Below are 13,999 nucleotides of genomic sequence, written 5' to 3' on the forward strand. Positions count from 1 at the left end.
AAATTACTAGCACAGTGGGTTTTTTTATGGATCTGAGGTGATGAGATAAGCCCAAAGTTATTTTGACAGCTTGTGCCATTTAGCTGAAGCTAAAGTGTTTGTGTTCCGAACACCAGAAATATTTAAGGTAGACTATGTTTTGGGAAAGAGAGTTTTCCATCGGTTGAGGCAAGTACAGCTCTCATTTGGGTTTTAAGCGTTCCTCTGCCCTCTCGTGGCACACATCAAAAGCGCTCAAGTAAACACGTAACTCCTCGCACTAACGGATAGATAATCAGCCCTGGCTATGTCCATGCTCTCCAGACGGAGATCCGGAGACAGCAGAGGGAGCAAAACGATGACGCCCAGGCAGTTTCATTACACCGTGCTTGGCCGGCGGCTGAAGGTACCAGCCGGCGGCGGCTGTCTGAGGGCGGGCTGTACGCCACAGGGCCACAAGCACGGGTTAACGGAACCGCCACCGTCAGCACGGCCCAGGCCCCGCAGGCCCAGAGCTGACTGCGGCGTGTGGAGACCCCCGGTCGCACAGGCAGGTTCAAGTCCGCTCCAAGGGTCCCACTGCGGGGCACCGGCAAGCCGCGTCCCTGCCATCGTGAGGCGCTGCCCGGGATAACGGCCCGGCGCAGACCGAAGGGCAACAGAACGGGTACCGGACGCGTGCGTCCCCTGCCAGGAGTCAAGATGGCTTCCGGGCGGAGCGAGCGGCCTCGCGAGAGCGCCGCTGCCTCTCGCGCGGCTTGGGCAGCGCGCGGTTTTTGGTCTCGCGAGGCGGGCGGGCGGGCGGCGCGCGGGGAGGCTGCGAGCGCGGGAGTTCGGCGGGGCGCGCCGGACCGCACAGCACCGTACTGCCTCGCGCCCAACAGCTGCGGCGCGCGGCCATGCCGGCCCAGAACACGGCGAGCAGCGGCGGTGAGGGCCCGGGGCGGCGGCGGGGGGTTGGTGGGCGGAGGGATCCCCGTGGGTAACGGTGCGCTCGTTGCAGAACCGCTGGGAGCGGAGATGGGGGAGCAGGCGGAGGCAGCGGTGATCACGCCGGCCATGCTGAAGGAGGAGGAGCAGCTGGAGGCGGCGGGGCTGGAGAAGGAGCGTCAGATGCTGGAGAAGGTGAGGGGCGGCGAGTCCCCGCACGGCAGCTGGGGCTGCCCCGCCGAGGGCTGGGGGTCCCCCCGGGCAGTGGGGTTCGGCTGTGAGCGCCGTGCCCCCGCGCCGTTAGCCCGCTCGGCGGGGGCGTGTGGGCCGGGGCCGGGTGGCGTGCAGCTCCTTTGATTTCAAAACAAACAAACGTGAGAGGTTGTTAGGGTTCCGGACCGTGGCTGCGATTCACAAGCGCCTTTGATCATCCACGGGAGGCTTGTTGTTTTGAAGGCTAACGGTGGACTCTTGCAGTCAGCAAGAAGCTTAACTGCATTTTATACACGTTTCAGTTTGCAATGAGAAGATTCCCTCTTTACTTCTGTCGTTCCGAGTCTAGAAATCTTAAGGTATCATGCCTTTAAAGTAAGCTGATTTCAGAAAGGATAGTAAGTTCATATTCTTCTGAATTTCTATCTGAAATATTAAAGACTAAAGAGTGGTTTTTGTTTGTGTTTTCTGAATGTTTACATAATGCTTCTTTTTCTCTTTTTGCTCCTTCTTTTATTAAAAAAAAACAAACACCGAACATACGACTTGATTAGATAGAGCTCTGCAGGACACTTCTATAAATACCATTTATCCTTTCCAGAAATAAGCCTGGTTATGTGTTTCATTTGGTAGTAGGTATAGCTTAGGCAGCTGTTGTCACTGGCAGCTCATTCTCTTTGCAATGGTGTTTGAAGGCCGCAACAGAACTGCGTCAAGGAAGTAGCCTAGATTAAAAAGCCAAAAAGAATCAGTTTTATGCCAGTTGCTTCCCTGGTCTGCTCTCCTGCTGTTTCCTGCACGCAGTTGTACACGCAGTTGAGGAGAGTAGGAGCTTTGTGTGCTTCTGTTTGCTTATGTTGCAGGAGATGTAGACTGCTTCAAGGAAATGATACATCCCTAACACAAATGACACAATCATTACTATGTTTTATTTCTCTCTTGCTGTGAATGTTTTCAAATGTTGATACTGTTGATATTGATATTAACCAATCTGTTTTGTACAGAGAACATGAAAATATGATTCTTCTACACCTCTGCTGATACAAATTATCAACGTATTAGAATATTATGTAAAGTATTGTATTTCAAGCATAAGGAAATACAAGCTTGAAAGAACTCTTCTTTTAAATGCTCTTTTGGGAATTATGTTCTAAAGAACTAATGCTATTATTCAAGATATTTGAGAAATCAGGGCGATTTTTTCTTAAAAATTGAAGCATTATTTTAAGGGCATGAAAAATAAAGTTTCTAAGGCCTGGAACTAATTTTAGTTACTTGTTCTCTTTTCACTAAGAAAAGTTGTGATTTATAAAGGTATATTTTTAGACTGCAGCATTTTGTGATACTGTAGATAGAAAATAATACTTCATTCTCCCAGAAGTCTCATAATCTTCTTTCTTACAAGCAATAAATCATGATAGAGCCTGTCTGAACTTCTGTTCAGGTATTCCTTCATCAAACTTAGAACTAAAAATTTGGAGGCAATGCTTTTGGAGGGTAAGGGGAAAACCCTTATAGAGCAAATTATTTAATCGCACAGGAAGTATTGAGAAAAGGACTTAGAGTTTAATTTCTTTCACAACCAGCCACTTCTGTAATAATGCTATAATGTGACAGGGCTCAGGTGTTGTTTTGTTGTTTGTTTGTTTGGTTTTTTTTTTCCCCTCTGTTTCTTGAGAATCTATAGAGCTTGCCTCTAGCAAGGGTATTGCTCGTTGTCCTCTGTTCTTGTGTCATGTTTTCTCTGTGCAATCTAGGGCCAGTCAGAGCGAGGGAAATTACACATGTCATTAAACCCAGGCTTACTGGCATCTTGGGGGCAGCTGATGTTCTTGAAGCTTCTGGTTTTTTTATGCTTGTCACTTTGGCAAACCCCCTGCCAGGTGATCTGTACAGCAGTTCAACAAAGGAGTCACTTTTTCTTTCTGTGGGTTGATGGCAAAATATCACTATGGAAATAGAGAAAAATGTAGAGTGATGAAAAAAGTGGTAAATTTTTTACCTTTTCAGTCAAAAAGAGGAAAAAAAACCTCGATAATTTCTTGAGTCTTGAAGATTTGAGTCAAAGGACAAAGTGGAGAAATCGTGAAAGTTCAATGCTGTTCGTTGTCTTTGAGTTTTCATGTTTCCCCTTGAAATTTTTGCAGTTGGTTAAGGGAACAGTCCTGCAAATTGACCAGTTAATGGAAGGATGCTGTGTTCACACCAATAAAACATGAGCAATAGCAATTTGCCAAATGAAGTAGTTTAGTTTTAATTATATTCTCTTTTGGCATTGTCATCAAGGGTTGATGTTTCTGAGCTCAAGTGCTTTTCATCTGAAGGAAAAAAACCTGGATTGGGAAGAGCAGAAGCAAATAAAAACTCTATGGAGAATCATAAGGAGGCAATCTCTTGCCCTAGAGAACTTGTGGAGATAGATCTTCCTCACATAAAAGGATAATGGTGATAGCTACCTGATAAGAATGACATGGAGTACTGCTTAGGGAAAATAAAGATGTGATTTCTAGGGCAGAGGAATATGCTCCCCCTTTTCTGTGTCACACAGTTTGTCCCGTGATTCGGCTAATATCCTTTTTCTCCTTGCCTGTTAGTCTGTTTAGTTTCAGAAGATTCCCTTGCCTTTGTGCCTTAGTGTGCCCTGCCCCCAGTGTTTCTTCTGAAGGCAGTAGCATAGATAAGCATCTTCTAAAGCTCTGCATCTGGCCTTTCTGGGGTTTCTCTTGGAGATGCTAATTTATACCTTTTAACTTGTTTGATATCTCAATCTAACAGGCTATGTAAGATGAATGTAGAGGGGTGAATGCTTTTTTACTTTTTGTTGGAGTCTTGATGTGAGTTTTAAAGAGTAATTTGCAAACTACTAAATGCACAGCCTTGACTGATTCAACAGAAGTTACTTTTAAAAGCCTGTGTGGATTTTGTAAGCAAAGCAAGGGGAGGGTACTGTTTTAACACTGGGAATTGACTTGACCTCTGTAAATTAGGCATGATGATTTTGTAGCTGTCTGAATATGTTCATAAAGAAAACTGAATTTTGCCATGTAGGTTTTTTGTTGTGTTTTTTTTTTTTCCTCTCAAATTGTGCAGGCAGTAAATAAGCTTAATTTTCATTTTGCTCTAAATCTATAAATTGGAGTTGAGGCACCTTTGAGCCCTTGAATGCCTCGTGCTGCTGCACTGGAGGCATGTGTGGTGCAGAGCTCTGGTTACATATGGAAGTGAATGCAACTCTTGGTTACTTTCATCTTGCAGCACTTCATAGCTACGTGTGAGTCCATACACTCACGAATCATAGATGTATAATGACGAGAAGGGAAAGCTTGTGTGTGTGAGGCAATTGCAATTAACCTGTAGAAGAACCCTTCATTGTATTAAAAGCATTAACTCTGAAGCATCTATAAATACTTGACAGATCTTTGTGTTGGGCAGGCTCGCGCTTCCTGGGACAGGGAGTCAACTGAAATGCGCTATAAAAGGCTTCAACATTTGCTTGAAAAGAGTAACATCTATTCCAAATTCTTGCTAACCAAAATGGAACAGCAGCAACTAGAGGTAGGTGTATTCTTTTCTGCAGTGGGGATTCTTAAGATGGCCTGACATCTGTTTGGGTTTTTTTTTTTTTTTTTTTGCCGTGCAGCTGTTTGAACTGAAGTAAAAATGCTGTTAAGATTGCAATAACAACATGGAAATGTAATGGAACTACTACCCAGGAATGAAGCGGTGCTTTATGCAATATTCAAAATTTGTTCTATGAATGAAAAAAATAAATCAGACTGGAAAGAGTATGAGTTATAACTTAAAATCACATTGTAAATGTGGCACTGATATCTTTACAATTCTTCTGTTGGCCTGAGTGCTAGGAAGATAAAATAAATATCTGAAATAATAGAAGAAGCTTAAGTGAGATAGAAAATCTGGAGGGAGGATAGAAGATGCAAAGAATTGAGGAGTTGTGCAGCCTATTTTTGTTGATTACTGAAGGCTGAGGATGAGGCTTGTCTTCAGGATGCTAATGTAGGCCTCCCTCAAACAAACTTATAAATTACAGTGATCTGAGGCCATGCTGTTCCCAAACAAGAGCTTCCATAAAATGATTTGATCTCTTTCCTTTTTTTAATCTGTGGGCTGCTGTGTTCATATCTAGCTTTATCTTGACTGTCTTAGTTACCTTTATGGACAAGCTTGTAAGAGCTCCTGCTTGAGAAGAGAGAGGGAGAATCTTAAGAAAACATTCAGAGCAATGATGTGCTAAAAAAGTCACACTGACAGATTTCAAGAACCTCCTTTTTAAAATACTTTTCTAGTTTAACTGTCAGCTCAAATTAATGGTTACTATATGGATAGAATGCATGTTTCAGTATTAAGTCTTGCTCCATCTGATAGATACCAAGGTCTGTTATCTCTTTTTCCAGGATCCTTTTGCTTTTAGCAAGTAGAAATAGTAGATGGAATGAAAATCTTAATTTATTCAGGACATGAAAGCACTTCTTCCTTAAAACCATTATACGCAACTTATATTACTTTCTGTTCCACAATGAACACAAGTGGCAGTATGTAGATGTTAAAGGGGAGCTGCATAGATGGAAAACTTACTGCAATAGGTGTGATCTTAAGGACTTTGCAACTGAGAATATTTTTGTTTGAGTCTTTCTAAATTACTGTATTTAATTGTTTGAAGTATTCACTGATAAGCAATTTAGAGTAGTTATACTTTTTTGCCCAAGTTTTACTTTATCATTTTAAACTATGTCGGTATAGAGACTTTCGGTGAGACTGCAGAACCAAACAAAGTCTGTAGAGTACACAGAACTCTACATTACCAAGGTAATCTAAGTCTGTTATCACTTCTATAATGGATAGGTCTCTTGTGGGTGATATTTAAAGATAAAAAGTGTGTGTGGGTTTTGTTTGTGGTTTGTTTGGTTTTTTTTAGGAACAGAGAAGGAAAGAGAAGTTAGAAAAAAAGAGAGAGATGATGTTAAAGTGTGCCAAGGTAAGATTAACTAGCTATTTTATGCAACTTTCTGAATAAAATCTGACAAATTACTGTGTCAATTTTGATGAAGATACCTGAACTAAATAAGTTAGACTTAGCCCAGTATTTGACTTGCAGGATCTATTTAGTATACTGCACTTATTTTAACCGTAATAAGACTGTTTAAAAGTGCTTAAAAATTGCATACCATGACAGTCATCTTAAGGAGATGTTTCTGGCTAATTTGTACTAAAGAAAGTGATTTGAATTTGTCTTGAGGTTTTCTTGTTTTAGCGATGATTACATATTTAGCCAAGATGCTGAATAAGTAATAAAAACTATAAACAGGAGCTTTTTTTGCTGTATTTTTACAAACTGCTTAATAGTAAAAGTGTTTCAAGAAGCTTTCAAAGACAATGATTTGAGGCTGATTACATCTTTTTATCTGTGTCATGATAGAGATGCATAAGATGATGAACTTCTTCCTATGTTTCTTTTTTTAGGGTCAAAATCCAGTTGATGGTAAAGAGGAGAAATCAGGTGATATATTAGGCTTTGCCTTTTGTCAGTACTGTGTTTTTAGTGTCTTTAATGTTTAATGTGTTGTATGAACTGCAATGTTATCTTACAGGTGCAAAAAAGAAGAGAGGAAGAGAAGATGGGACATACAACATCTCAGAAATTATGTCCAAAGAGGTAGGCTGTAACTATAAATGGGCTTGTCTGGATTTTTGTAGCACAGATTTTAACTGGTGAGGCAATTGCTGTGTGACATCTGTATTTTAAAGCAATGTATTCTCGTACATTGCCATCAGAGATTATCAACCAAAAGCCAACAGTAGTCTGTCTGTAATGTATGACTTTCTTCCAACAAAGATCTATGTAACAACACCTTTAGAATTCAGAATTGTGGGTTGTTTTGTTTGTTTGTTTTGGGTTTTTTTTCTGTTGTTGTTTTTTTGTTTTTAAAGTATTTAGGGAGACAAACTGTGAAGAGACTACATCTCCAGCTGAACTTTCTGTTACCCTTTGTAATTGAAATGTGTTCTCTGGTGTGTGGCCTTGTTTAGAGTCCCTTGTATGATTAATGATGTTGTATGGAAAGCTTTTTAAAGTATGTTCGGATTCTTCAGTTAAAAGATCTCGTGAAATACAAATAGTAGTAGTAGCTGTTAAGGTTGAAAAGCACATAAGCATGTTTTTTTCTTTGTTTCCAGGAAATATTATCAGTGGCAAAAAAAAGTAAAGTGGAAAATCAGGTATGTGGCACATGTTATTGCAGTTTAAGTATGTTAAGCTCAAAGGGAGGGAAGGCTTTTTATACTTAATAGCATATGTTTAAACTTTTCCTGTAAATAAACATCTCTGATAGATATTGAAGTCCTGAATTAGATTTTTTTTAAAAGTGGTGCAAGTGGATGCACTTAAATACTTATTTGCAGAAATCTGGGGTGAAAACTTCAAAATTCTTAAGTTTTAAATGCTGAATTTGAACTTTATTTATACTACAGTTATTTATAGAACACCTGTAGTTTGAAAAATGGAATTTGTTAAGAATCATTTGTGCTAGTGTGTAAGACCTTAAGACTTAGTCATTTTTAAGCATTCAAGCATGGAGATGACAGATATAGTCTCTTTTGTGTCTACTGTAGCTTAAAAGCTACAAACATAGTATGAATTATTTTCCACCATTCTCTAGAATCCAGTTACAGAAGGGAAATAGGTACACTAAATGCCAGCCAGTATGGGGAAGGTTTTAAGTCTGCTTGCTTTGATGGGTAGAAAATTGTAAGCCCAATCGATTCCGTAGCTATCAGTGCTCTTCAGTTCTGAAGGAGTAAAGAATGCATATAAGGCTTTGAAATTTTGCATGTTGGCATCTACCTATGCAGTAATATTAATCCTAAAAATAAATTCTACTCTTGAGTTGACAGTTACTCAAAATAAGTCTTTGTCTTTGTGTCAGGGTCCGGCTTACTTCACTGTATGCAAAGACTGGTGTATATTGGGCAAAAGTATATGTTAGGTGGGCTTTGTGTATTCCACTTGTCACGCGTTCTTGAACTTCCCTCCATAGGATGAAAGCTCTTCTGACAACCTGTGTCCAGAAGACCTGCAGAAAAATGGAGACTCAAATAGCGTCATTAAGGATAGGTTGTGTCAAGCTGTACGACACACTGCCAAGCAATTCCTTGATCCAGTACGGAAATTTAATGGACAACCAGTGCCTTTTCAGCAGCCGAAGATTTTTACTGGAGGTGTAATGAGGTGGTACCAAGTGGAAGGCATGGAGTGGCTAAGGGTATGGAGCGATTGTTGATTAAATTGAATCTATTCTGATTTGAGACAGAGAAATGGAGGGGAAGAGACACTAGAAGTCTGTGATCATTGTTGGTACAGGGAAGGTGACGAAAAAAGAGAGAGTTCTTTATGATTTCTCATTATACAAGAATTTAGTGTTATGGAAAAGTCAAGCAGCAGATAGAAAGTTTCAGTGTTGGGGGGCTATTTGTGTTTTTAAACATTTCTTTAGATGTATTGGTTGCTGCTATCCATCTTCACTTTCTCCATCTATTTTCTTGTTCAACATGACTGTCTTTTCAGCCTCTCCTTAGAAGTACTTTGTGAAAGCCAGTTTATGCATACTGTTAAGGGACAGTCTTACTAGTTTTCTCTCTCAAGGACTTGAATACCTAGCCCATAGGTGTTTAAGGACCCATTATCTTGCAGACCTGACATGGATGAAGTTTTTCTATTCTTTGTGTCTTGGAATCTAACTAGTGATATTAAGATAGTGTTTTTTAAAATACTTTGTCTTTAGCCTTTGAAATAAAAAGCTAAAGAAACTTGACATAAAAATTACCCACATATATATTTAATTTATCTCCATTTTTGCTTGCAAGCCAAAGTAGAACAGTTTGGCATTTTAATTATGAGAGCCACACTGAAGTAATTTTCATTCTGCTGCTGATCTCATTTTTCTGTTAGGTTTTTACTTTCTGTTTTCTTCCCCACAAGCATATGTATCGTGTTTTAACAGGCTTAGGCTGATCTCACAGGTGAATGCCACTAAACTCACTCACTGTTCTGTCACTGGGAAGTTCATAGAGAAGACAGGCCTGTTCTGGGAGGGAAAAGATCAGCTTCCTTGGTCCCTCAGTTATAATCACCTTCTTTATGAATAGTAGAGTAGCCGAAGAACACTTCTGTGTCTTTCTGCTCTTTTAGAGAGGTTACTCATGTCACTTGTCAGAATAGGCTGTGTCTGCACAAAGTACTTTTGCTGAAGCAGCTGACTGTTGGTCAGTTGTACCTTTTTCCTGTGGTGAAGTAGCTGTGCCTATAGAAGCTACTTGAACAGATAAAACTGAAACATCAGTACAATAACTTGGTCTTTTAGAGGGAGGAGCTAAGGGAATTCTTTGTAGCTGAGATGAGTAAAAATGTGAGTAGTGTAAACTGTACTTGCAGCTGAGGTACTTTTTGATATAACACTAATTTACATCCTTTCTTTTGATACTGTTCTGGTTTTTGTGTCCTAGTCAGGCACTTAATTGGCTAGAAGCACATACATCTATGTATGAATATCTGAGGTTTACAAGATGCTTGTATTTATTTTCATCATGGAGAAATCTTGCTCATTTGTAATACAAAATGTACCTAGTAGAGAGTTTCTACAGGTGTTAGCATTCCTAAAGATGTCTGTTGTTCTTAAGATATTTTGTATTTACATTTCTTTTTCTGTGTATGCAGATGCTTTGGGAAAATGGTATAAATGGCATTCTAGCTGATGAAATGGGATTGGGGAAGACGATTCAGTGTATTGCAACAATAGCACTGATGGTGGAGCGAGGAGTCCCTGGTCCGTTCTTAGTATGTGGTCCTTTGTCTACTCTTCCAAATTGGATGTCTGAATTCAAGAGATTTACTCCAGAGGTAAAAGAAATTAATTTTTTTTTTCTCTTTCTTCCTTAGTTTTAAAAGAACAAATTATTTAATTCTTGTTCTATTTTTGGCCTTGAAGCTTTCCCTATATACATCAGTTTAATTGTAGTTGTTTATGTGGTTTCCACACACTGTGCCATGACGTGCTATGTATTTACAACCTTCTTGTAACAAAGCTAATTATCTCTGCTATCTTCTGTTCAGGTTTAAATGAGCTTAGTTCACCTAACTTCTAAACTCTAAACTTTTTTTTTTTTTTTTCCCCCCCGCCCCAGATTCCCCTAATGCTCTATCATGGAGCTCAGCAGGAACGTCGCAAACTAGTTCGTAAAATTCACGGACGCCAGGGATCACTGCAAATCCATCCTGTGGTCATTACTTCCTTTGAAATAGCAATGCGAGACAGAAATGCCCTGCAGGTATCTTAAGGTCTCCCAAAACCCCTTGGATGGGTGGAATGCCTCATCACTAATAGCAATGCTTTTGAATATAGTATAAAAAGAAAAAAAAAACAACAACTGCATGCTGCCTGTACAATGAGTGTCATACTGTAGCATTTATATTGGCACTCACTTCTGTTTCCCTGGTAGCAGTGGCCCTGTAATCTTTTGCTTAAGAAGTACTTCAAACAGAACACTGTCCAAAAAGCAAAGTAAGCATCTAGTTAGAGCATACCTGCTCTTTTCATTATCTAAGCTATACTTAGTGTATAAATACAATGGTTAACATAAGAGTGGTTGTTTCAGTGAGATGAGTTTCGTGTAGAAGTTTTATTGTAATCACCTAAGCTTTCTAAATGCAGTCACCATGAAGCAGATATATGACATTAACTGTTTGGACTCAGCTCTTCTGGTCTAGTGAGAAACAATGATAAACAGGATCTTTGTAATGGGCAGTATCACAGTCTGGATAGCCCTCCTTATCTCATCTGGCACATGTTTGATGGAGTAAAGCGAAGATTTACTGATATCCTTTCTTTTTGTAGCACTGCTTCTGGAAATACCTGATAGTAGATGAGGGTCACAGGATTAAAAATATGAACTGCCGCCTTATCAGAGAATTGAAACGATTTAACGCAGACAATAAACTCCTGTTGACTGGTACTCCCCTGCAAAACAACTTGGCAGAGCTTTGGTCATTGCTTAACTTCCTATTGCCAGATGTATTTGATGATTTGAAAAGGTAGGTTGTGATCTGAAAACTATTCCCTTTTGTTCTGTGTGGGCATTAGTATGACTCTAATTGTTAAACTTATGTCAGCATGTGAAGAGCTATTTTATGGTATGGCTGTAACTCAGTATGACTATTTGGTGGTAAAGGCTTTGAAACGTGTCGTGCCTTCACACTTAGCTGTTTCAGAAAGGAAGGAAGTAACTGTCAGCTCTATGGATAGTGGAAGTTCAACTCTGAGCTAAGACATGAGCATTTGCAGGGAGAGATGTTTGTCTAATCATAAGTGCCTGGTGCTGCTTGAGATTCTCTAAGGTGCTGGAGAAAGCTGTGTGAGGCTGGCAGAGACGGGACTCGTGGGAGACAGATCATTTTCTGAAGGAGATCAGGTGAAAGAACGTTGCCAGAACAGTCTTCAGACTAACTTTGGAAAAAAGATATAGACTAGATTAAATAGAATAGATTGTAGTAAATATTCCAACTAATACAAATGTTTTTACCAATCACTTAAAATCTCAAGCATTGGAACTGACAGGTATATTTCAGAAATACCTCCTATTCACCCTCTATTCATAATGTATATTAGTGCTTTGTTTTTCTTAAATCGCAGGATAAGAGAAGAATAGTACATTAAATAAAGAAGAATTAATAGCTATAAAGTAAGATTTCCTTTTTTCTTGCTTTCCTTTTATAGCTTTGAATCATGGTTTGATATTACCAGCATTACAGAAACTGCTGAAGATATTATTGCTAAAGAAAGAGAGCAAAACATCTTGCATATGCTACATCAGGTTTGCACTTACTTTTTGTGTTGTTTTTTTTTTAGTGGTTTATTTCTAATATTGACATTATTATGAAGTGTATCAATCTTGTTTGTGGAGCTGAATTTTGGGCCTGAGGCTTTTATTGTGGCACTTCTGGACTTCCTTAGACTTGTGGGATTTTTTTAGTCTTTACAGCACTTATAAATGCTGAAAGGAACAATATACCTCTTTGATAATGACTCATTTTTATTCTTGGAACTGAATTGAGTTTAATCAAACTTAATTGCAGTTTCTTGCTTCTGTTTGCCAAAAGATTTAATTGGTGTATTTATTTTCTTGGAAGGTAATTTTGAGGGAACTTTTAGGTGTTGAACAGAATACCTTTTAACAAACTAGTTGTATAATGTGCCTGTCTTCAAAATGAAACTAATACTCTATAAACTCTTTTTTTTAAGGGAGGGGTGGAAGTAAATGCTTACAGAACTATCATTTTTCCACCATAAGCTGATGGTGAGAGAGAGATGTAAATTGTATCTTCTAGACACCTTATTATTTATTTTGGTTAAAGGTTTGGGGCTTTCCCAGAATAACTTGTTTTAAGAACTGTAACAAACAAAATGAGCTGTTTCATAATGAAATTACTTTCAATTAATGAAAATTAATTGAAATGTCTGTAATGTATTTAATAAGGGTGCAGCAGTAACTACTTCAACATTTTTTATATGTTAACAGATGTGTTTGAACACATATATTACCAGCATGCACATAAAAGTTTTGGAGTAGGCATTTATATTAAAAAATGAAATATGGAACTCTGCAAATTAACTCCCTTACTTTAAATTGTCAAAATAACATTATATCGGTAGACCTCTTTGTGTGTTGTTTTGTTGGTTGGTTTTTCGGTTTTTTAAACTAGCTATGTTGAGAGCTCTGAGTAATTGTTAAATATCTACTCAACATTTCAGATTCTGACACCTTTTTTACTGAGAAGACTGAAATCCGATGTTGCTCTTGAGGTTCCTCCTAAACGTGAAGTTGTAGTGTACGCACCGCTGACAAAGAAGCAAGAAACTTTCTATACTGCCATTGTAAATCGTACCATTACGAAACTGCTTGGAAATAACGAGGTATCTACTGATATGGATGTTAGAAATGTGCTTGCTGTTAATGGTATGTAGGCAAAAACATATTGGTATTGCTTCATTAGCATTGTAACTAAGCCCACTTTTTGCTTAAATTTTTAGTCTGCTCTTTTTGTTATCTATTCCAATGGCAGTTATTGTGACTGGCCTCAGTGGGCACTAATACAATATGAGTGTAAATATGTTCTTCCTGGTTACTTGTAGCTTGGGGAAAAAAGAAGACAGTTTTCACAGAGTTCACAGTATCTGCTGTAAAGTAGTAAGGTACTAATGCAGCTTTTAAAAATCAAGCTGAAGCTTTCAAAATCTGTTATTATAGACCTTTAAAATTTGGACTGCATTTTCTACTTAGCAAAACTTAGAGCTGCCTGGTCTAAGTATTGTATAATGCATATCACTGAGACCTGTTTTCAGTATTCAGAATTCTTGGGTCAGAATAGGCCTTTGAATATGAAGCTGTCTGTTGTTGATGGCAATGTTATTTCCCACAGGAAGAAGTGGTTGAGTTGAGCCCTACAGGCCGACCAAAACGCCGTAGTCGAAAACTGGTTGATTATCGTGAAGAACATAATGATTCACCTGATGACTTGGAAAAATTGATCAGCAAAATGCAAGAGGAAGTAGAAAAAGAGAGGTGCCTGCCCTAAAAGATTTTTTTTATTATTATATTAAATACCTCCCTCTTAGTTTGCTTCCAGAGCTTTTCTTATTGGATTTGATCAAGAATAATGGCTTTAGATAATTCACTATCCTTGTAATCCTTGTACCGTTATGATTCGTTTCTTTGCTTTTGCCTAATATTCACTAGGCCGTGATAGCAATGATTAGGTTGTACCATCACTCAATAATTCTGGTTGACTACAAGACTTTTACTCCTA

At 38.9% G+C, this 13,999-nt stretch overlaps 1 protein-coding gene across 2 annotated transcripts in view; it reads left to right on the forward strand.

Annotated features, from left to right (window-relative positions):
* The first annotated feature begins 317 nt into the window (after positions 1–317).
* Positions 318–13,999, forward strand: part of HELLS (helicase, lymphoid specific) — a 32,321-nt gene continuing 18,639 nt past the window's right edge. Inside the window, exons 1-14 of one of the 2 annotated variants that reach the window (XM_086752331.1) lie at positions 318–385; positions 983–1,104; positions 4,555–4,677; positions 6,059–6,118; positions 6,604–6,640; positions 6,732–6,796; positions 7,318–7,359; positions 8,178–8,402; positions 9,854–10,036; positions 10,321–10,464; positions 11,031–11,227; positions 11,910–12,006; positions 12,945–13,106; positions 13,613–13,755. In XM_086752331.1, the coding sequence (XP_086608457.1) occupies positions 1,000–1,104; positions 4,555–4,677; positions 6,059–6,118; positions 6,604–6,640; positions 6,732–6,796; positions 7,318–7,359; positions 8,178–8,402; positions 9,854–10,036; positions 10,321–10,464; positions 11,031–11,227; positions 11,910–12,006; positions 12,945–13,106; positions 13,613–13,755 (1,583 nt within the window). In that variant the 5' untranslated portion in view covers positions 318–385; positions 983–999. Of the gene's footprint in view, positions 386–808; positions 910–982; positions 1,105–4,554; positions 4,678–6,058; positions 6,119–6,603; positions 6,641–6,731; positions 6,797–7,317; positions 7,360–8,177; positions 8,403–9,853; positions 10,037–10,320; positions 10,465–11,030; positions 11,228–11,909; positions 12,007–12,944; positions 13,107–13,612; positions 13,756–13,999 lie in introns of those variants that run through there. The other variant, XM_086752330.1, reaches the window with a different exon arrangement.

Source organism: Chlamydotis macqueenii, chromosome 7 (genome assembly GCF_036417535.1).
Source record: "Chlamydotis macqueenii isolate bChlMac1 chromosome 7, bChlMac1.mat, whole genome shotgun sequence".
Lineage (NCBI taxonomy): Eukaryota > Metazoa > Chordata > Aves > Otidiformes > Otididae > Chlamydotis > Chlamydotis macqueenii.